This window comes from Oenanthe melanoleuca, chromosome 9 (assembly GCF_029582105.1).
Source record: "Oenanthe melanoleuca isolate GR-GAL-2019-014 chromosome 9, OMel1.0, whole genome shotgun sequence".
Taxonomy (NCBI): domain Eukaryota; kingdom Metazoa; phylum Chordata; class Aves; order Passeriformes; family Muscicapidae; genus Oenanthe; species Oenanthe melanoleuca.
This window is the reverse complement of record NC_079343.1, coordinates 16,840,531-16,865,324: the sequence shown is the minus strand read 5'-3', so window position 1 is coordinate 16,865,324 and position 24,794 is coordinate 16,840,531. Positions and strand designations below refer to the sequence as shown.

Sequence of the window (24,794 nt, the reverse complement as noted above, 5' to 3'; positions counted from 1 at the left end):
CACAAAGCAGTAGCTAGAAGCAATCTTTCATACAAAGGAAATACAAGGTCCACAGTTAACAGCTGAGTAAAGAAATGGCTGAGGATATGCCCTGCCCTTGTCCTTTTCTTGCAGAGCTAGCAACAGTCAAGTCCTGAGTTTTTGACAAATAAAATGGGAATATAGGAAAAGGAAATGAAGCATTTAAAGTATTGACACATTTATGAAGTATTTAATATGAGTCAAACTTTATATAAAGAGCAGCTTTTAAAATACTGCTGATAGAGCACAAACACATGTTCCATCTTCCAAAGGCACTGAATGAAGACCCTAAATCAGCCTCCCCTGAACCACCCAGAGGGGCAGCTCTGCAGTCAGAGCCCTGAGCTCCTTCTGGGTGAGCAGGGAAATCCCAAAGGAAGCACACCAATAATTTGTCATTAACACCCACATGGACTAAAAGGAACAAAGACTGCCCATGTAATCACACATGAATAAAGGATGTGCTTTATGTTTCCACTTCATACCACAGGCCAGGTGGCCAGCCCCAAAATCCAGCAAGCCCTGGGGTGTTTCACAGCCCAGCTGGGCAGCACCACGTGCCTCCCATCCACACAGGCAGCCCCAGGTCACAGGCTTCTACTTGAACCAGCTTCTAGCAACTATTAAAAAAATTAATCTCAGTTAATCCCCAACACCCCTTTTCTTTATTCCTTTATTTGGCTGTTGTTGTTACAAAGGCTACCAAAGTCACATAGCACAGCATCTCTTCTATCACATGGGATGGAGAAGGCAAATCCTGAGGAAGTCGGACAACACCACAACTCCTGCTGAGAGCACCTGGAACTGTTCAGATGCTTCCCTAAACAACTCACCACGTGGATTGTGCACTCAAGGGCTGGATTTCTCCAGAAGATCAGATTTATTGTGGGTTTTTTTATTTCTTTTCTCTTTAAATCTGTCTTTCAAGGAAATCACAGACCCCCTCCGTACCCACTGACCAAGTGAACTTCTCCCAGCCACCATCATTTCCAAGAGCTGCCTAATCCAGGCCCACACCATGATCTACAGTGCTTATAAACCATTGTCTTAAACAAGTAACCTTCAACTATATGCAAAAAAAAACACCCCAGGAATGAAGAGAGCACTTGCTGCAATACCTTGATCCTCAATTACAAATATATATTTATTATTTAGGGGTTATTATTTAAGTTTTCACTGATTATCTTACTGCTGCAACCCTGAGGAACTGGAAAAAATTTTGTATCTGAGATTTCTCCACCACTCCAAAACATCAGAAACTTTCAAATGTGCATCTGTTCTTTCTGGCTTAAAACAGTGATTACTCAATTAGTGGCTAATTACACTTCAGGGTGTTTGAAACAGGGGATATTCCAAAGAGGATTTACTCAAGCAAGTGTCTTTCTTCCAACCTTGATAAGACAAATGAAGATTAACTAAGTCATCTTCTCTGTTGTTTTTGCCTCAGTCCTCTAAAGCACATCATCACCAGATATACCACAGCTGTGGAGCCAAAGTGGGGCTCACAGGACTTCCAGAACCTGGCTCCAGAAGCACAACCTGCAAATTTTATACTGCTCCAATAAGTCATAAGCAAAAAAGTAAAAATAATTTAATAAAAAACTAAAAAAAAAAAAATCTACATAAGCAAAGTTAGCTGTCCCTGCAGAATGGTCACATGCCAAAGGGAAGAGCTTTCGTATATCCTGAAGAATTTAGTGTTAGCAAGCCTGACATCTCAAGTTTTTATTAACAGTGTTCACTCCCTGAACTCAGGAGAATCACCCAATTTGTAATAAAGCAATCCTTCACACTCAGAATATTCAGCAGCACATCTTATGTCACAACCCTGTACGTGGCAGTAAGGAAAAAGCAAGCATCATGTATTCCACAGGGAGCTACCAGCTGAGAGGCACTGCCCAAAGAGACTTTCATGCTGCCTTAACATAGTGCTAAAATTATTCCTTATCCTGCTAATCATAGTGCAGTGTGGGAGCACTGGAAAATGCATCATTATTGTCTGAGTGCTGCCCTATGTATAGGGAATACATTCACCTTTAAACATAGCAAACACTCTATAATCTTTAAACATGCCAAGAACTCTATCACTGGAGGGGAAAAAAAAGACATCAAGCTTTGTGGAGCAAGGGGGTGTATAATTTCCAAAAACACTGCATACAAAATAAGCCTGTCTTCTATAATAACCTCAGAGCACAAAACCAGAACTGTCACAACTCCAAATCTTAGTGCAGGCAAATCTTGCAGGCTGATTACAACAGATCTTCTGCAATAGATCACTATTAACATTAAGGTCCACAACTGCAGCTTTATCAAAAGAAAAAAAAAAAAACCACAACAACACAGTCAGGTGCTTTCCTGTGTTTGAAGCATGTATGCAGTTCAGCAATAAAAATATTTCACAATAAAACAGAATCAGAAGCTTTAGCTTGAAAAGAATATCACGATTTTTTAGGCCAAACTGCAAGGGTGTATGCAAATAAACATGAGCCTTGGCAGTCAATACTGAAGCTATAGCAAATAAAAGGAGACAATCTTATGCTGGAAATTCTAAATCAATTTTATGAAAGACTGCTGATGAGAACCAAACAAGTCCCATTGGCACAAACACCTTAAATTACTGGGAATATAGAACCACAAGGTTTCAAGTTGAATTCATTTAAATACACTGTCTGAACACCACTTCAAGCACGAACAAAATTCTAAATAAATGGGGTCATAATTATATTTGTAATGGAAATCTTTCATGTACTGAGCCAGAATAAAGCATTCTTTTCAAATAAAAGGAGTAGCCAGCTTTATTCCTCTGTTAATTGCCACATGGACCAATTTCTTACCACACAGCATGTCAGCTATAAATCTCAACAAGCAGCTTTAAATTGCTGTTATTATTGCTCATCAAGACCAAATAACCCTGGATGGTGTTCAGGGAAGCTTCTGTAATGTCTATCTCAACTATTAATTCATCATTTCCATGGGGATGGAACTTGAAGCAAGAACCACCCACTCCTCCACTGTTTAAATGGAGGGGGTGTCACAGAAAAGATGCAAAGAGGCTGCAAGATGGGACTGATAAATAACAGAAGAGAGAAATCCTCCTGGACTTCCAAGAAATGCATGACTCATTCTGAGATACTCAACTCCTAGAATACAGAGAGCAGCCACGTCTGCAAGTTCTCACTCCCCAGTGCTTCAGTGCATTTTCAGAGCTGCATACCACATTTTAGGAGAGATGACAGAACAGGTATTCCACAAAGCAAAGCAATGCTCATGCACAGGTTTGTGCATCCTCTTACCTTGGATGCACTGGAGGGTTCCATCCTCAGCCCTTATTGTAAAGGTTTCACCTGGATTAACTTGAACCAAAAAGACCTGCAGAAAGAAAAATAAACATTTGATTCACTGAGATCTCCAAAAATTAAAATTTCCCCTAAACAGTAACTGTGCTACCCCTTTTCTGGAAGAGGTGGGGAGGCAGGGAGGGAAGAGACTGGAATATTACACTTGTGGGTCTGAGACTCCAGGAGCAGGCAGAGATCTGAAACCCACCTACTCATCTACATTTTAAGAGCTGAAACAAAGATGTAACTGAATTGTATACAGGTGAGAATTATGGCTTTGAGTTCCACACCAAAATGTGTTTCATTTTTTAATTTGACCAAATGCTGCTGGCTAAGTACATAAATCTTCACACCACTGGCACATAAAAACAGAGTACGTGAACTCCAACATGCAGCACCAACCCATAATGGGATTTCAAGTTCACAGGAATAAAAGGTTTTTTTCTGTGGGAAGGTGATCCATTGTGTTGTCATAATTTCAAAATTTATATTTCAGTCTTGCACAGAACAAATCTCTGTTAAGCAAAACCTGTAGGCACACACACATTTCAACAGTTGCACACAGAACCAGTAATAAACTATTTATTAACAAATATAGAACCAGTAATAAACTATTTATTAACAAATATAATATTTTCTTAAATAATAGAACAATCACCCCAGTCTCCCATTACTGAATCCTGCAGATGATGGGATCACACAAGGATCAGAAAGCACCAAAATATGTCCCAGTTCACGGTATGTTGTAGATCTTGATTAATTTTCAGATGCCTGAAACAATAGGTTTAAACCTATGATTTAGAATATTTTCTTATATTGACAGTTTCATTGGGAACTAGAGACCATTTATCCCACCTTGCTGCACCTGAAACTTTCACTAAAATACTTTAAACACACTCCTGCTAACTGCTTTGTCATAAGTTCAGTCAAGATATAAATTACATTTTCAATTTGTACCAAGATTAATCAACATTTTTTCTGAAAGCTCTCTCTAAATTTTTTATATTCTGGGACATCTGCATGCAAAATTTAATCATTCAATCTGGAAAGAGAGAATTTGAATTCATGTTGTGTTTCTGAATTGCTTAAGCCAAATGCATAAGATAATTATTACCTAGATGACCTTTTGAATTACAGTAATCTTACAGAAACCCATTATTCCACCAAGATTTTTAAAGCACAAGCTGGAAATCAGAAAATGACATATGAAAGCCATTATGTTGTCTGCAACAATCATTTCTCAGGGAGCACTGATCAGGGTGGATCTGATCCAGCATACAGAGCACAATAAATGGTTCAGAAAAGATAAAAGGCACGAAGCCATTCCATCCCTAATCTCCCAACAATCAACATTTAAGTGACAGCGTTTAAGTGCTCTTTTGCTATGAATAGGGGTGAATTATCCACCACAGGACACGGGCATCGGGTCAAAAGAAGCACAGAGCAATGCTATGTCATCCAGCTTCATAAAAAAACCCCTAAACAACCAATAAACAAGAAACCAGAACACAGGGGCCAAGAATCACAGAAATATTTCATCAGTTCATTTGCATTACACATCTAAATAGCCCTAAAGCTGGTTATTTACTAACAAATTTGATTAACATAGATCAGAAACCCTTGCACATCTTTACAACTTTGGAAGAATTTGGTCCAGCTCCTCAAAATACAGACCCTAAGACTGATGCTCCATGCATGTAAAGCTCCATCCTTTCCCTAAAGCAGGACAGACTGATTGCTGTTCCTATTCTAGGCACATGCCTACCCCAGAGTTACAGAAAATTTACAAATTCCTGTCCCAGGGATCCATCACCAGCACAAGTGCCCACCTGAGCACACCTGCAGCTGTCCCTTAACAGTCATTCCTTGGGGTTCTGCATTAAAAAAGGTGCTATCCACAATCACAGCTGCTGCTTCTGATAGTCAAACTGAAGCAGCAGCATCCTTGCCTAATCACATAGGGTTTTAAGATAAACAAATTGTTCCAGGAACAAATTTGTTTCCTGAAGAGCAGCAGACACACAGCTTTGTCCCCCATCACTAGCCCGTGGGCAGAGCCTGGGACTTATCTACAGAGCTTCTATTAAATGTTATAAATGTCCTTATTGCCAGATCTCAAATCAGCCACCTTGGGAGCCAAAGAAAACATTTACAGCCTGTTGCTGGGGGAAGGCAGCAATATCAAGAGCAAACAGGAATAGCCAAGGTGTGACTGATGTGGGTCAACAGTGGAGCAAGGGCTAGGCACAAAAGGAGGACATGAAACCAAAGTGGCCTCAGATCCAGGAGCAGCAATCAGGCTCCTTGGGCAATATCCTTCAAGAGCATCCCAGCCCCAGCCCCTCCCTTCCCAAAACTGGAGTACTGGGGTGTTCCCCATAACCCACCCCACCAGGCAGTCCCCCCATGCAGCACACAACTCCCCAGAGCTCACAACTGCTCTGCACTGACCAAAGAGATGCAGAGCTGAGGCCAAACCACTAAAGCCAGCACATGTTGAGTACTACACATGGGGCACCTTCCAGCCAACACCCCTGACTTGTCCCAGTTGCCTGGGACAAATAATGTCAAGCACACTGCAACTTCTTTTATTTATACACGCTAAGTATATAAAACTAATTCCACAATTTATTTTTCCCCACGTCCTCATAAACAACAAAACCATGTTCTGCAGCCTGGAATGCAGCTTCCCTCTTTCCTTTCACACAAGGGAACTTCATGAGAACGCCTCACTTCTAAAGCTTTTAATTAAAAAATCTGAGGAAAGCAATAAAAAAAGTGTAAAGATAACATCTCTATTTTAATGAAAACAAACCCAGATGATCTTTAATTGGGCTATGCCTCTTCCAGTACTCATCATCCCAAGTATGCACAATTATGAGATGGCAAGAGAGGAGAAGGACTGGAAGGGTCACTTGGAGCCCTCGCTGCTGGCTGGCAGCATCTCCAGGGTGTGGTCTCCTGTCCGAGGTCACCCCAGCCCACTGTCAGCCCTTGGCCTCCTCCCATCCAAAAAGCTGCAGCATGTGACAGCTGGGAGCAGGCATCAGCAGCACAACCCCAAAGGACTTTCCTTTCCCCTAAAAAGTACTTGAATGTTTCATTTAGCAGTTTAATCCACTTGGTGCTGAAGCCCAGCCGTACCTGCTGCATCCTCAGAGAAACCTTGTTATCCCCATAATGCTCTTTTTGCATTTATCAATGCCATTCTATTTTACTGAAAGTCACATTTGTTGAGTGATGGATGTTACCAAGTTGCATAGCTACTATAAATATTTATAATCCCACACAGTACATCCAGACTAAGTTTTCATGGCAAGCCAAGCACGTGTCACTTGTGCCTCCCTTACTCCCAACTATCCACCTCTCATGGCCAGGGAAAGAGACTGAAGTGCCCATAAAGCTAATGCAGGTTCAGAAATAAGCAAACTGACTCTGGGAAGTTTTGGATTCGATATTAGGAAAAATTTCTTTACTGTGAGGGTGGGGAGGCCCTGGCACAGGGTGCCCAGAGGAGCTGTGGCTGCCCCAACCCCTGGCAGTGTCCAAGGCCAGGCTGGACAGGCTTTGGAGCAACCTGGGACAGTGGAAGGTGTCCCTGCCCATGGCAGGGGTGGAAAGAGATGAGCTTTAATGTGTGGGATACTGGTGAAAGCCAGAGAAAAAGCAGGCTTGGATTTTCTCAAGCTGCTCAAGGAAAACATAAGAGAGAGTTGTAACAATGATTAAGCACCTGCTGGATGTGCTAGAGAAGTGATGTTTTGGTGACAGCATGTTTACCAGGGGTGTCACCTTCCCTGCACCAATGAAATCACTTCTATCCTTGCTGCAATGATCTACCCTATATAAGGGGTTTCTTTAATAAAGGGCTTTTTGCTTCTCTTCTACATGAAGTATTGTTGCTACATCCCTTTCACCACTCTCCTAGCCTGGCAGCAACATTAATGTCCCTTCCAATCCAAACCCCTCTATGATACAAAACCATATCCACTGTGGGGAAACACTCACACAAAGGCAGAAATGCTGCCTGATAAGGACCAAGAGCATACATTATATCTCTTTTGTACACTACTGGTTTAGTTACACAAGAGTTGAAGCCCACAGAAGAAGATTCAAACTGGAGGCAGGCCATCATCCCCCAGCTTCTCTGTGGCCTCACAGCAGTGAGGAGGATGATGCTCACCTGAATCCATGTGAAGCAATTCAGTCCCAGCTCACTTAAACTATTTCCCCCTTATGAGAACACTTTACTCACTAAGGTCAAAGAGCCACTTGAAGGACTAAGGCTTATTAAAATCCCACATTGAACATCTTCCAGTGTGGTCTGTTTTCCCTTCCATGAGATATATCATGCTTCATACAGCTGGGGAGTACAGCATCATAGGCAACCCTGGGATCCTCACAGGTTGCTCACAAATGCTTTCAACTATTGAAATTTATTGTATTTACAATTTTTATGGCTCATAACTTATGGAATAAACTGCATCTTTAGTGGAAAGAAAATAAAACAAAATACAGAAAAACAAAATACTTGCATCCATTCTGTTATCTACTTTAAAAAACTGTCCCCAATAATTTCCAGGAGCATCCCACAGGAAAGACCAGAGAACTCATACCATTCTGTGAGCAATACTCTTCTCAGGAACACATCCCTCAGTCACACAGAGCAGGTAGGCTAAAGACTTTCAGCATCTCTTCAGTAAGAAAAATCAGGGAACATGCTACATCTTAAACAAAGCTTTACTAATTTAAAATAAATACTTCAAAAATAGTGTCTGGGCTTAACTTTTTTTTTTATTTTGACTGGACAAAAATAGAGGTATTAATAGGGGCATGATGCCATTCAGTCAGTTTACCATCAGTACTCTTTACAGCAAAATCCAAAAGTGGCAGATCCTGAGCCCCCTAATTTATCAAACCTTAGAACACACATGCCAAAGAAGCAGGAAAAATAAAATAAATTAATAAATCGAGAAACCACGAAGAAGTAACTAAATTTTGGCTGAAAGTTCATTCACTCAGCTCAGATGCTGTGGCTCACTATAAAATCCAGCTAAAGTGCCTTGAGTTGTTTGCAAGGTGCACAGACTTGTTATGCTACAGAAAAGCACCAACTCTTGTTCCTCATTCAGCTGTAACTCTTGTGTCCTCATTGAAAGCCTGTGACCCTAAAAGACAAGAACAAGCACACACAGCACTGTGTGCAGTGCCTAAGCTTAAGCCAAGTGGTGAAATCACAGGGTTTGTAAACACAGGTTTACAAAGAGCAGGCAAGCAGAAAACCTGCTGTACCTCTGCAGGTGCAGCAATGAGTGAACCAAGCTGAAATAAAACTTCCCCAACTAATTAGCCCAACATTCTGTACAGATGTGCTGTAGCACTGCTAGCTGCCCCTTCACTTTATACTCCAAGCTTTTTAGAGCTTGCAGTGGAATACCTACAGGAAACCATTGAAATTCTTGGACCAAAAGGTTAATTATTGCTCCCTGAATCCCCCAAGGAGTTACAAGTGGATTAGAAGCAGAAACAGCTCTGGAAGCAACATGAAAGCATTAAACACAGTCAGCAGTAGTGGAAATAAAGTGTGGGAAACTAAAAAGTCAGTGCTAGAAATGCCATTTTGGGCAGTCTAGGGGAGAGGGATTACTGTCAAGCAGGCAGAGAGATTGCTTGCCCTGCCTTGTGCAGCTTTGCAGCCCTTACTCTCAGGAAGATAAAGCAATGTTCCCATGCAATTGCCCTGCACTGCAGGCCTGTTCACTGGCAGCTCTGCCTTTGGCATCTCTCTCCAGCTGGCTGCTGGCAAGGCCAAGGTGTTTCACCAGCTCCACTCTGCTTTACTCTACAGCTATAAGAACAGGTCTTTTGAGGAAAGGCTTTTCCCTGGAGCTCAGCATTTCCAGGCACAGCTCCTAATACATCTCTGTGGAGCTGGCACAGCTGAGGTTTCACAAATCCAGCAACACATCAGGGTGAGCAGCAGCCAGTGTGCCCAGAGCAGCCCATCAGAACCTCCATTCTGTCAGCCCCAAAGCACGAGGCACTGCTGGCCACTGCAGCCTGGAGAGCTCCACACACCTCATCTTCCAGCAGCTCTGCTTTCTCACCACCAGCTGCTAATGGAGACTGTAATTACACCCTGTAAATGTATGTCCTCCTAAAGCTAGAGCCTATTTATGCAGTCATATAAACCATCTTTCTTAAGGAAGTCACTCCTGTGTGAATCTATCCTGAAGGCTCTTCCCACCTTACAAGTAACCAAAATAAATCTCTTTCAACAAACACCTCACATTTGTTTCCACCTTAATGTTAAGAGCAATTAACATGGTTCATTTGCAAAGATCAAACAAAACATTTATTCCAATTTAATTCCATTTTTAGAACTGTAGTTTTAAAAAGCAAAGACGTCACCTGAAACTTCAGGAATAGGATGAAAACAAAGCACAGAGGTACTTAAGCTTTGCAATAAATGAGGGGACATCCAGACTAGAGGCCAAAAAAGTCCCATGGAAAACTGGTATTTCAGCTACAGGTACTTCAAGAGGTAAGGAGATGAGATCTAAAAGCATCACCCAGCAAACACAGAAGAGGGACCTGGCCCAGAATTGTTCTACTGTTGTAGAGTAGTGCTTGCATAACACAGCAAAAGCAAGAAGCAATGTGCTTCCAGTGCACCTGCAATTCTTTTTAAAACATTAGCTGAGAAACTACTTTAAAGGCAACAGAGCCATCTGCCAAGCCAGGCTGCTGAATCATCAAAGAAGGGGAAATTGAAAGACTGGGCTTAGAGCACCATCTCAAAGGAGGGCTCAGAACAATTCACTTGTTCTTTCTATAATACAGAAGGACCCACTGACAGGACAGTGTGACCTGGTAAGTGGTTTCCAGCAAGGAAGAAAGTATGTACTTCAAGAACAATTATCCCTTCCAGTATGAATAAGACTGTTCCTTCATCTAAGCCTAATACTGGACTTGGTAAATACAGCCACTGAAAGCATGCTTTTCTATTTTTTCAAGTCAAAGCACATTTTGCAAAAATGACTTCAAAAAAAAAAAAAAACACCGAAGCACAACAATGAAAATCTCCATCATAATGAGAGTCCAGATAACCAAAGAGATTTATAAGTTTACAAGGAAAGCAGAAATTATTCTTCCTCTTGAGGTTGGTCTAGCTCAAAACACAGCATGGAAGGAGGAACAAATGATCCAGGGAACAAGAAGTAACAGAATGACCTTTTATATTGATTCAAGAAGAACAGATTGCTTCTACCTTCATTATAACACTTTTCTGAAATGTCTCAAGTGAGGAGGGAACCAAATTGAGAAACACAAAAATACTGCCAGGGTAGATATCTCCAAAGGAACACCTTGACCCCAGATGACATATTGGGGAACCCACCATCCACCAGCTTGAACCTCCAGGCTTTATCATGGCATGAAGGCATTGCTGTGGTCTTATGATCATTCCACCAATTTCTGATAAAGCTTATAAGAGAGTATCTCCCAGAAAAAATAAAGAAAAAAAGCAACTGTAAACTTGCCTTTGTTCAAAAACCCACTCAAAATTTGCATATGCTTCTTATAATGAAGCACAAGGTAGTACACAGGCCTGCTGGGAAAGGCATATTCAGGTAAGCAAAGAATAGCAGACATCACTGCTATTCTCCATTTCTTTTCTAACTTCCTTTTTTTTCCTCATCTCAGTATTTGTCAAATCTTAATCACACACAAATGTAAGACGTCTGGACAAGAGTGAGCACAAGCAAATCATAAGACTAACTTTCTGCAAAGCCCTCAAATATGCAGCCATATTTATATTTATATTATGTATATATTTATAGCCACTGATTCAATTCCACTATTTTACTTCAATGAACACACATGCAAACAAACACTCAATTTAATGGTACACTGTCAATCACTGCTTTTAACGTCTTTCCAGCGCAAAGGCAGATTCCTACATCCCACCAAATACCCTGCACTCCCTAGTGCTACAGAAAACCATTTTCCCCATTCTGAAAGTATCTTGTTGACCCAGGAGGAGTTGGTCAGAGGCAGGCAGAGTCTGACCTGCTGAGATCCATCGCCGTTCACCATGTGGGGCATCATGGCCACCTCCCCGTTCAGCAGCGGCGGCAGCTCCAGCGGGATTTGGTCGGTCATCATCATCGTGACGTACATTCATGGAGAATTTTCCTCAGCGGACTTCCTGCAAGAGAAAACAGCAGGTGAGACCCTGCAGAGACCCTGCTGAACTTCAGAACTTCAGGAAGTTAAGTTGAGCCCTGCTTTTGTACCAGGACATGTACGGGAGCTCAGTGTTCTGAATGGAGGTTTTAACTGTTAGATCAAGAGCATGGGAAGGCAAGTTTCCGTGCAAAAATTCCAAAAACCAACTGGCCAGATTTCCACTCTTCCCCACCATTATAAACCTCAGCCCTCACTGCTGAAATAAGCAGGTTCTGAGACAGAGTTTTGCTCTTAAATCACCATCCTGCTTGCTGCCACAGCTCTTGGAACTACACACGGTTAAGATGTTACAGCAATTTCACTCAATAGCCACACACCTTGATTTTCTTTCTAGTGCCCTGTAAACAGTGTGAACTACCACAACAAAACAAAGACCAGACACCTGACTTCCATTTAATCATGACCCAAAAGGATTAAGGCTTCTGCTGGAGCAGGAGAGACAGCATATCCTCAATGTTCTGAACACCCTGTTCTAGCAAGGGCAACAGAAAATGACGAAATCACATTAAGGATTTGTGAAAAATCACACATCACTTCCAGCACACCCTCCCCCTTTCACAGCTAACTGATGTGATATGTGAGCATCAGTAAAACCATGAGAAGCTCCTTGCAAAGTCTTAATTCAGTGGTAAGGGTATCATCATGCTGGTTTATGGGGCAGTAACACAGCTCCAGTGAATAAAAAGGATGATCTCATCACATAGCTTATCTAGACTTCTGCACAACTCCTAAGCAATGTCCCATGGTGAGCAGCCTCCTTAGTACACCTCATGCCAGAGAATCCCAAAGTCATCTTGAATAATTTCATATATATCCCAAATATACAACTCAAGACTCAATTACAGGACAGAAGTTCTCCAGAAGCCTGAGATACAGTTGTTGTTAGGATGGTACATCCTAAAGGTTTTGCTTCTCATCACTTCACTGTTTCAGGCTTTAATTTCAAGAAAGATCCAAGTCCAACAACAATATTCACAGGTGCTGGGGTTTGGGGATGGAGGAGGAGGAGTGGGGCAGTGTGACTTCACTTATTGGGGGTTCTGTTTGTTTAACAAGTAAGAAGAGAACATGTAAGGTTTTGAACCATTCCTTAACTGCTTGGGATTAAGAAAAGGCCTAAAAGAACCCAATAATGATCACCAGAGAGCACATAAATGAACAGCTTTCAGTGGAAACAGACTGATTTAGTCAATAGCCAGTTGTACCTCCAATTATTCTGGCTATACATGCAGTTATTTATGCATCTATAGTTGTGTCTGCAAATAGATATATTAACATTTAAAATTTATATGTAAAGAACAAAGCATTCAGAGAACCTATTTTAAACCCATATACAACAAAACCCCAATCCCCAAACAAATGACAGGTTCATTTAATCTGAATCTGAGAGCCAAGCTTTAACAGTTTAAGCACCACACTGACACTATTTTGTTGAGGAAAAAAACTCCTACTGTAGCTTGAAGCAACATATTTTCCTGGTAATATTTCCATTCCAGGCATAACAACGGATATGTTGACATTTATTTGCTACGTGTCATTATTTAAAGTGTTGCAGCTACATTCCTTTTGCTTTATTAATGGTTTGTCACTACAGCTGTGTCTACACTTGCCTTGCTTGAAAGGAGAAAACAAAAGAACAAGAAATCATAAATAAAAAGGGCTTCCTCTATTTGTCAGGTCTGGTACAACCCCACCAGAGATGACACCAGCAGCAGTACTGGCTACCAGGCACAGCCACTGGCAGGAACTTTTGGCAGTAATTCACAAAGATGTACTCCAGGCAGAGTTCAGATATCTGCCATGAGACTGGCAGACTTCACTGCAAAGCCAAACCCTTTGGAAACAGGCTTCACACACTTTTCCAGCTTATTTGTTCATCTATCCTACTTAAAAGAGATTTATTAGCCGTGCTTTCACACCCCTCCTGAAGCCTAGTTCCTCCTCCCTCAGGGGATGCAAAGCTGATTAATAAAAGAAAGAGGTCTGAACACAAACAGTTTCTTCTTCCTGCAAACTGGGAACATCGATGGAAGAAAACACCAGAGCCAGGTCACATTCCAGGATATGAGAATTCTTCCTTAGCTAAAATATGAACTGCCAAATACTAACCCACAGCCTCTTTTTCAGGTACTAACTCAAATTTGGGGTTTTGTCTAGAAAGCTGACTATATTTAAATTTTAAAAAGATATTTCCTGTGCGTCTACATTCCCTAGGTTTGGCTGGGACAGGTCACAGCAACGCCAACATGGAGTGGCTGCATCACCCTGTCTAGCTTCCTCCAGGAATATGGAAATCACAGCTTTCCACTTTGCTGTAGAGCAAGGAAGAAATAACCATCCAAGTTTGATGTCTCTGTCCCCAAACAAAACTTCCAAATCTTTTGATGTCTGCAAGTTACTGTTGCAAACTTGATTTTCAATTCAGAACTAGAGCCTTCTACTGATCCCTGAGATGACTCCATTTCCTTAAATCAATTCAATATGTGAATAAGTAATGAATAAATTAGTTGCACATGGCACCAGAGAGAAAATTAAAACACACAGAAGAATAAAGCATAACTATCTAAAACCCAATGTCCATTTATGGTCAAATAACATGACCCAACAGGTTACGTCAGTTTTCCTGAAATTCCATAGCAGTGTGAACCACATCAAGATACCCAATTCTACTTTTCCTAGAAGATTTCACCCATACTATTTATAGGGCTGGAAGCCAAGGACATTTTTCTTTCTGTGATTTTCTTCCTACCTTCTGTCTTTTACAAAGCCAAGGAACTTCTTCCAGCTATGGCAGACAAATGCAGAGAACCTGGCAGAAGCAAGAGGAGTTGTGAATATTGAGTCCTGTGACTGCTCTTTGCAAAGACCTGATTTTTATTTCCCTGCAGTGGACCGTTAAAAGTTCCTGAACAAAGTGTTCTGCTTTTTTATCACGATCATCTGGAATTACAGAAGTTGTACTACAACAAGGACAGGGAGTTTTCAATACCAAGTAGAGCCACATAGCCAGGTTTATTTAACATACAACTAAAATTCAGTGCTAAGCACACATTTTACTCCTGCAGTGCATAGGTAGGGGTATTCTGCCTGAATAGAGCAGACTGCAGAAAGAGTAAGAAGCTACCCAACCTTCCATTCTAGCCTTGACTTAAAAAATACTTGAAATGGACACAGTATAAACTTAAAATGGAAGAACTTCTCTTTCCAGCCTGAAAAAACCCCTTCCCACTTTCCCATGATGAAGTTCACACACAGATGGTACATACACAGGGTTACACAGTCTGACACTCCTTTTTACCACAACTTTAATACATGTACTACAGGAACCCCTCTTCTACATGCTGTATGGGCTGGGTGAGCTCCTCTTGCACAGAGGCTGCTGCACTGGCCAGAGAAATAATCCAACCCAGCAGGAGCTTCCTTAGTATTCTAAAACCATGGGCAAAGCCAGTTCTGCTGTCAGCAAAAGCCAAAGTCTGTGGACAACTGTCCTGCTGGTGACCAGCAGTCACAAGGCAACTGTTTCTCCTCCCAGCCAGACATCTTCTCTGACAGACTAGGTTCCACAGTGAGGAGGTTCAGAAATTGGCAGTTCTCTGACCCAAAAAGGAAAGGATTTAAGATTTGCATACTCCAAAATATATCCTAACAGCATGGCCAGTCCAAAACCTCCAGCATCACCTGCACAGCTAATGTGAACACACCAACTGCACCAACCCTCAAACGTTTGTGTTGTTATAACCAGGAAAACAAGAAGGAGGAATTGCTTAAAAGGGCTTTGTCATGGTGTTAAAAAATGTATGGAATCATAGGTTCATGTCAGAGGGAGTCCCACATGGCACACTGAGAGGTCAAACATCAGGCCCTGAAAACAGGGAAGACTAGACAAAAACTCACTTCAAAAGATATATGGTAAAATATAATGAGAATAAGAAAAAATAATTTAGTATTCACAGAAGCCATTACCTGCAGCATATCTTATTCTTCTTCCAAGAAGAGAAATAGTCCTGAAATTATTTGTTATTTTCCAGTATGTTATATGTGCAGTTGAAGAACCCTATCAAAGTCTGGCATGTCAAATCATGTTACTGCTGGTTATTATATAGTTGAAAAAATGGGTTTTTTTCCAGAGTAGCTTTGAATAATCTTTTGAATAAGAAAGAAAAGTAACTAGGAAAAAATTGTTAGTATGTACAAGGAGAATACATATACATAGTCTTATTTGTACACACATATTCTCAGACACTAAGAATTTAAGATAGATCTACAGCCCACTAGGAAGGCTCTGAATGAGGAGTGCTCCTTCTGCACATTCCTGCTGATGAATTTATGTGCAAGAGATGCAAGAACTCACATACTGCCCCATTTGCCTATTGCATTTTGTACAGCACACGCAGAAATGCAGATTAATTAAAACATACATAACACAATTACATTTTCACTGAAAAGCAGAGTGGTAAATACAGCTGCTTTCAAGAGACTCCTGCCATGGCTTGCCACTCCAATTCAAAGAGGAGTGGTAATAATTGTTCATGTAGAAAAGCCTCTTGAGACATGAGCAGTACCTGGAGGTATGTGCACAGATGGTTGGTCAAGGCACAAACAGTCTGGAATTTGTCTTGTCTGATGTGCCTTCATTAGTTTAGTTAAATCACATCCGTCTGAAGCGCCACTGAAACCTGAACACATTCTTCCTCTGTTTAATTACAAACACGGTAGATTAATTTGGAAGCATCCAAACAGACAGGCTTCCTCATAACAATTTTGAGGAAATAGATGCAATTCTAAAAATCTGTTATGACAAAAGAAAACAGATTAGAGGGAATACATACACACAGTCCACTGGCATTGTGGAAGAGGTAGTGAAATGCCTTCTGCTTGCTCTCTGTGCCATTTCACAGACACAAGGCCACAGTAGCTGGATCCTATCTCCAGCAAGCTGAAAAGCATAAACATCCTCTCAAAACTTAACCACTGTAATTAATCAGTGGGTTTATTCCCCTCTAGTTTATTTTAAACAACAACACATTTCAGTGTGCGTGGTACATTCCATCTCTGAAGATGGAATTATCAACAGTATTCAATTCTACGCAGGATCAAGCAAAGTTAACATTGTTTTTCCCCCACACTGGTGTTATATTCCCAAGGCAGCAATCCAGAGGGTAATGATACAAAGATTTTCAGTAGTTTGCATTTATTTAGACCCAAAATTTGACCTCAAATTTTCCAGGCTTGAAACTCCATTATCTTAAAGAACAACAAATTTGCACTGTAACCAGCTGCACACCCCTCATAGGAAATGTTTGCCATTCAGTAACAGAAAAACTATTGAAAACTGGCTCCTAGCTTAACCTTGGGAAGAAATGGAATAACCAAGTAACTTCAAACATGTACCAGAAATGAGCATCAGGAATGGGGATATCAGGTCAAACTGCATCATGCTGCAGTGTCGTATTTCACAAGGCAAATACAACTAATCAGCAGATAATAGGTCTGATGAAATACTGGAATAAAGCAACCTGGCACACAAAGGAGTCTTTTACCAAAGAAAAACTTCACCCCACTAGGGGTTTTTGCCCCCCATTTTCCAAGGGGAAATCTTGTGAAAACTCATGTAGGAAAAGCAAGCTTGCCCTCCTCCCACCACCACCCATGCCTGGGGTGTGCAGTGCCTGAAGGCCATCATATTCATGTGCAAACCTAGTGGACCTAGATTTAAGGGAATAAAATACACCAGGGGTGAAACAGACCTTCAAAAATTTTTATTAGGCTTATATTAGCTATGGCTGAGCAGAAAGCCACAGGCAGACAAGCTAATCCAATGGTTCCACAGCATTCTCGCTTCTGCAAACAGTATTAGAGCAGCAAATTCATCTGCTGCTCAAAAATCAATTCCAAAACATGCAAACACACCACAGCTACAGCCTGCACTGCTGGCAGAAGAGCAAGCTGCAGAGACAATTGTATACAACTCACTCTCACCATGTGGGTTTTTCACTGCTTTTTCTTCAATCTGAAAATTAAGTTAGTCATTTTTGCTATTTATATTCCTTTCCTTCTTGGTTCTCACACCTTACTTTCCTCACCTTCCTCCGTATTAATCACAACGGATAAAGGGACTCACAAGGGATGTAGCTGCAAAGAAGTTTTCAAGCACACAATTCTCACACTATTTCACAGTAATTCTTCTAAGCAGCCATGGGCTGAGTTTAACTCTTCTTGCACAATAGTGGCCAATTACGTTTTTGTCATGATTTTTACTGATGTTATTTTTGGCACTACTTGGCTTTAAAATAGCAACTACTCCAAATTTCTTTTTCTCTTTTCAAGGGAAATTATTTTGTGCACTTCCAAAAAATACAAGCAGCAATTAACATTTCAAACTAATTTGTTGCTGCTTGTCCACCCTCAGAGACATTTGAGTTAAGAGAGTTTTGGGTGCTGTTTAATTGCCAGCTGCACAGCACACTCCCAACTGCACTCAGCATCTCTCTGCTTTTCTAGAAGAACAAAACTCACTTGAAAGAGGATTGGGACAAAGAAGGAGTAGACTTAGATTATATAATAATAAAGAAATTCTTGTCTGTGAGAGTGGTGAAGCTTTGGCCCACAGAAGCTGTGGCTGTCCCTGGGTCCCTGGAAATGTCCAAGGCCAGGTTGGATGGGGCTTGGAGCAACTTGGGACAGTGGAAGGTGTCCCTGCCCATGGCAGGGGCTGAAAAGAGAAGCTTTAAGGTTCCTTCCAATCCAAACAACTCTGTGATTCTCTGATGACATCTTGCCACATGCCAGCAGGAAAGCACAGAGCTCTTCCAGCTGTGGTCCCCCATTGCCAGGGCAAGGAGAGGAGGATGGCAGTGGCCCAAGAGCCCTCCCTCCACCTAAGTGCACAGACAACATTGCACACTTCCTAACTAAATGATCACCCTTTTCAGGTTCTCTGCACTCTGCATTGCCTCTGACAAAAGCAATTTGCAAGTAAAAGTCACATGGTCTGGCAGGATCTTTAGTAAGCTTAAACACAATTGGAATAACCTGCTATTTGCTTGAAGCAATTTATAAAAGGAGGAACAACTCCCTTCAGCCCAGACCTACACCTGTCTACAAATTGAGCCCTGATCCTGCAAACATTTGCACTAGAGCACATCTTTACACATTCTTAATACTTTTATTAAGTACTGAACTCCCCCAGATCAGGGCTGCAAGCCCAAAAACGTGCCCAGGGACACGGGCAGAGCCTCTGTGCAAAGAGACATCCCTGCACAAAGGTGAAAGTCAGATAAGGCACAGGTATGCTTTATCTATTTGCTTTCTCCCTCCATTTAATAGCCAAAGTATTAATCATGGTTACAGGTTGATAAGCACAGCATTTGTCGATAAATACCCTCCCCTTCAACTCAGCTCTCTCACATAATCATCTCTCTGCAATAATACCACAAAGACCTTGGTTATCTCTCCTGGAGCTCCTGTGCAATGGGGAATCTACTGGAATCAATGGAGTGGGGATTTTTTTTTTTACCCCTAATTAAACCATGAAGCAGGAGGGAAAAAAAAAAAAAAAAAAACCAAAAAAGGGGGCTATCTATCATATCAATCTGCAGCTCTTGAAAAGCCTGCATACCAAACCCCATTTCCAGCAAGGTCCCAGCACACCTTTGTGCAGCGCACACCCCGCTGCTGTCGCCGTCCCCGCTAACCTGACTCCGGGCGCACAAAGCCGCTCATTGTGCTCCTGTGGGAACGCGCCCCGCAGAGATCTCCCACTCCACCCTGGGACTCACAGCACCATTCACAGGGCCAGCCCTGCCAGGCAGCACCTCTGCCCGAGAGGTTTCTCATGGAGGAGGAAAGGTGAGCCCGCTATCATCATCGTGCTCACAAAATCCAACTGCCTGAACCACAGTGGGAACAATAAAACCGACCCACCACCCAAACCTCATCACTCTGTAACTTTTCAGCATCAGGAGAAAGTTCAAGTTTTATTACACCATCCCTCAGTTTCACAGAGCACTAAGTACATTTTTTAGGATTTTTATATTTTCTGAACTGCTTCATAAAAATGAAGCCATTATGCTACCTATGAAGGCTTCTCCTAACTGGAGATAGACAGGAATTTACATTAAACAAAGACTTGAAACTCACAAGCAAGAAAGAAACCACACGCATGAAGTCAAGTCATTGCTCCATTTTTGATTGAGCAACTTTGGTATCCAGGACCTTACAGGAAAGAAGCCTCTCCCACTCCAGGTACCTGATTTTCATCTCAAATAATAATAAAGCATCAATGAATGAAAAAAAAAACCAAATCTTTGAATGCAGAGTATTAGGGAGGTTGTTTTCCTTAAGGTGGGAATAGGGTCTCTGTCTAGACAGAAAATGCTGTGCTGAATGTGCCACCGGCTGCAGCTAGAAAGCTCAAGGTATCAATTAAATGGTTTAAAAGGGAAAACCTTTGGGGTTTGCTACCTGTCTGAAGTAACAGTTTGTAACACAGAAGGAAAAACAGAGTTCTGTTTATACAGCAAGGACAATCCAGTGGGGTCACCCAGCACCCAGGCAGTCTGTATCCAATTTAATTCTGAATCCTTATCCTTCTAAGCTCATTCCTATACTCTGACAAATCATTCTGGCAATGGAAAGATTAAAATTATTATCAATGAATTGTACTGGTCTTTGATAATAATGAATACAGTTAAATACTGAAAAGCTTTTCCTATGAATTGGGAAACCAATAGCTCTTAAAGCTACACCAAAGCCAGAAGTGCTGGTTGCAAGGCAGGCTCAAGGCATGGTAGCAGCAGGACAGATGCTCTTCCCACCATGGCTGAAGTCAAGACAGCAGCCCCAATCCTACCAGTTACAGGAGTTACTCATTAATAACTTACAAGTATTTGTTAATTAAAGTTTCCTAATATTTCACCTATTGACTTTGAAACTACAGCTTTCAGGTATGAGCAGTATTATTAAGGGGCTTCAAAGAAAGCTGTGGAAAGTCTATATATATACAAGCCAATAGTAAGAACCAGGGTGAGCCAAATAAAGTAAATTCCTGCAAACTGAAATATTTTTAATGGAAAGTTTGTATTTAATCAAAGAGGGGACAGTCATGCTTCTTTGTATTTCCCTATTGATACAAGCACACACACAGCTCAAATGAAGCTAATTAAATCCTTGGAGCTCAAGTGAACTTTCCACATCCTTTAGATGACAAAATTTCAGTCAAGCAAAAACTTAGACAAGCAGCAGAAAGCAAACCAACTTTCAAGCTTCGTATCACATGTAACTGAAGTTTCATTTTCCCCTGTTACACTTAGAGAAATTAATTTCCATAACCACTTAGCAAACTTTAGAGGTGCAGGAGTCTAGAGTCTATTCAAATAGAGATAAATCCATAGAAAGGAAGAATCAGCATTGTTTAGGTTGGAAAAGACCATTAAGACCACTGGGTTCAACTGTTAACCAAGCAGTGCCATTTCTACCACTAAACCTTTTACATGCCATATTTACACATTTTTTCAGTACCTGCAGGGCTGGTGACTCCACCACTTCCCTGGACAGCCTGTTCCAAGCTATTCTCTGTAGAGGCTGGTCTTACTAAGCATCAGTGGGGTTTTGCCATGAGGAAAACAAAGTTTATGACTTAATGAGACAGATGCACTTTTATTATTGCTCTGTGAGATACCAGAGTTCATCCTTCCCTCTCCCTGGCTCTGTAACAGCATCCCCAGTCCCATGGATACACCACACTATTCCCATTTCATTTGTTTCCCAGGCATAAACAACCTGTTTGCCACTTAACAATATGGGGTAGATCCATTGTACAAGTTCAGAGCAGACTAGCAGCAATAAACTCATCACTAAAGCAGAGTGTATATTTGAGTCTTGTTACATAAAATCTTTTTGACTGAGATAATCTTTAGCAATAATCAAAGGATTTCATCTTTCTGGTAAGAAATAAAAAAAAACCTACCATGTTCTCTGATAAATTATTTATGATTCTAGAATTCAAACATTTAAGCATTTCGGAAAGGCACAGAAAAAATTAGCCTTACATACTAAAATATGTAAACCTGAACTTCAAGAATTGGCTTGGTCAGCACATGGGAGTGGGGAAAATTACCTCAACAGCAAGCAGTTTTGGGGTCTGGGGAAAAGGTACAAATAGATAGCTCACCCACAAAATTTCAAAAAACAGGAGAACAAAATACACAAGTCCTTCAAATATAAGAAAACCCACCTCGTAACTCAACTGGAAGCAAGCCAAGTGATAAACACTGAAACTACAAGAAAGGCTAATTCTCTGGAGGTTTTTTCCTGCAGTATCTTTCATAAATATAAAGCATTTTACCACCACATGCCCTGACAGCCTTCAGCTTTTCCTGGACATGCATCTCACTTTGCCTACTGCAAGAAAAATTCAGAGATATCCTGATGGAGCAAAGAATGTTACACTGAGTTGAGGTCAAACATATAAATACACAAATATAGTATATATGTATAGAAATAAATTTGAAAAATTCAATGTGGCTTGACAGCAGCTTTTCTTTGACAGTGGAGGCAGAAACATCAGAATATCAGCAAATGCAGGAGTTTGCCTGCAGGGTTCTAACCACATTAGCACAGGACTCGAGCAAGAAAAAAGCTCTCCCAGTCAAATTTAGTTGTGCTCAATTTTACCTGAATGATATAACTGACACATGACCCAACAAGATTTTACTCCCAGGGAGCTCTATCGAGGTGCACTCGGCTTGTGTGAATAGCTGGAACACCCAGGTGTTATCATCAGAAGTATGGCACAATCTCAATTCTTTAATATTTACATTCTGACCCAGTTCAGTCACATTTTGGCAGCACAGAGCCCACACAGATACCCACCTTAACAACACAGTACACAGTTAATCAGTGACAAACACCTACCCATTAACACCAGTTCTCCCAGCTAAAGGCCTCACAGTCCCAGAGACTGAAGCAGATTGTATTTGTTCCCCAGTATCTATGGGGAGGACACTTTGTCATCATTTGACATGTTAATATCTGGTTTAAAAAATAAGTAAAACTGATATTATTCTCTACCCACACCATGGCATATTACTCTTGGGGCAGAGGAGGAAGATGACATGTCCATGAAACAATTTTTATAAAGACTCCCAAAAGTAACAGACCTGTGTAGAGAAGGAAAAAAAAAAAAAAAAAAAAAAAAAAAAAAAAAAAAAAGCAGCACTCCTATTCTCTCTCATGTGAGCATATTCCTCCTCCCCTTTCTCTCTCTAGTCCCTAATCATAACTCCAGGTTGGTACAGAAATACAGCCTGGGTGTTCAGGGGAGGTTTAACCTGCTGATGAGAACATAAGCAGTGGTGCATGGTGCAGAGAAACCCCACAATACCAAACACCTGTTCAGCACCTCATCCTCCTCCCACTGCTCACTAAGGAAATTCCCTCATCCTTAATGAATTTGGACTTTTTCCATCACCCCAGATGAAACTCCAACCATAAGATTTTTCTCTAACCTTGCTCTGTGTTCCCAGGTGTTGCTGCACCAAGTCCTCTATGAATAATCTAAACCACAGATTGTCCCTCACCATCCCACAGGTGCCAGAGATACCTTAGAGCTGAGAGCCTGTTAGAGCTCAACATATCTAAGCCAGCACTTCAGCTCTGCAGAAAGTCATCATCATTATCCACCAGAGTTTTAAATACTCAGAAGATAGTACTATGAAATTCAGCACAACTACCAGCTGCTTTACCCTCAGCATCTTCCCTGTTCAAGGAAGTGAAGAATAAGATTTATTATTATTTCCATCAGAACCTCAGCTTGTTACAACTTTTGTCTTTAAATCTGAAGCTGAAGGGATGCTCTGATTTTTGCCATTCTCATGGATATACATTAGTGGTACAGAAATCTCAGAAGAGTACTTGGCCTGAACTAACAGATGAGCTAACCATAGTCATCTAAATTGAGCAGATTATAACATGTTTATTATTAAGAACATGCCAAAGTACATTAGTCTTCAAAGGTTTTTTTTGAACACTTCTTGAATTGATTAAATTAAGGAAAGTCACTCTGTTACTAGTAATTTACTTCTTATGACAAACAGTAGTGGGTTGAGCCTCCTACCTGTAGACACGGTACTTATGCTAATAATAAACAAAGAAAAAGCAGTTGTACAATCTCTGATTGCATCCTGCTTACAACATTAATACTGAAGCATCATTGAGATTTTAAAAGGATTAAGAATTCCTGAAGATTAACAGAAAGCTGATTTTTAAAAATGCAGAAATGTGGAGGTATCTAACATCACAGATACTTAGCTGATGAGCCAGTTGGATTTTTAGACCAGCTATTAAGACTGGAAATTCACTCTCAGAAGTCACCATTCCCACTAAAAAGAATCATTATAGGAAAAGAAATGTAGTGCAGTAAAACATCATACACCAGCTGTCAGACCTGTAACTGATATTGTAACAGGGATCTACATTTGTCATCAAGTTACTCAGTCACTGGCAAACTGGTAATGTACAACTACAGCAAGTGAGCTCCCCATCTATACATAAATAGCTATGCCAGACAAAGGATAAAGTCTTTATTTTAGATGCTTATTAGGTTAAAATCAGTCTAGCACATTGTCAAACACAAGGGAGAGGTCACAAAGAGTTTTTAAAACATGAATTCAAGAAACCTAATCAGCTGCAAGAAGATATGAACATGCAGAACAGGTGCATAGAATTCACTGCTGGCTCCAAACTGCAGTATCTTGAGACATGCCAGTGGCCCCAAAACCAAAACAAGGTGTCTTCTGTTCAGTACCAGTGTCAGGCCACCCTCCACCAATACAATAAACCTGGTAATTACTTTTGCAGATTCCCTTAGCAATTTTATCTCCTGTGGGCTTCATTCAGGGTCCTGCTCTTCCCATATCTAATCCCAGAGGTTTGCTATCACAAGTCACGAGGTATGCACATATACACACATCCCTACACATTCACCTACATAATGGGTATGAATACCTCCATTTATCCTAAGACCCTTGGAATGCTTTAAGCCGTGCTGAGAAATAAGCAAGTTCAAAGAACTACTAAAGTGGTCAAGAGAGAGAGAAAAAAAAAAAAAAGAAAAAAAAAAAAAAAAGTCAAATTCTCCCTGTCTCTTTTCCTGGATTTAACCTGCTACCAAATCCTGTGAGG

General features: G+C 41.0%; 1 protein-coding gene across 1 annotated transcript in view; it reads right to left on the bottom strand.

Annotated features, from left to right (window-relative positions):
* FNDC3B (fibronectin type III domain containing 3B) overlaps positions 1 to 24,794 on the bottom strand; it is a 180,136-nt gene that overhangs the window by 132,301 nt on the left and 23,041 nt on the right. The window contains exons 2-3 of the mRNA XM_056498953.1: positions 11,430 to 11,568; positions 3,315 to 3,390 (exon numbers count right to left, since the gene is read on the bottom strand). Coding sequence (XP_056354928.1) covers positions 3,315 to 3,390; positions 11,430 to 11,540 — 187 coding nt within the window. The 5' untranslated portion in view covers positions 11,541 to 11,568. The remainder of the gene's footprint in view (positions 1 to 3,314; positions 3,391 to 11,429; positions 11,569 to 24,794) is intronic.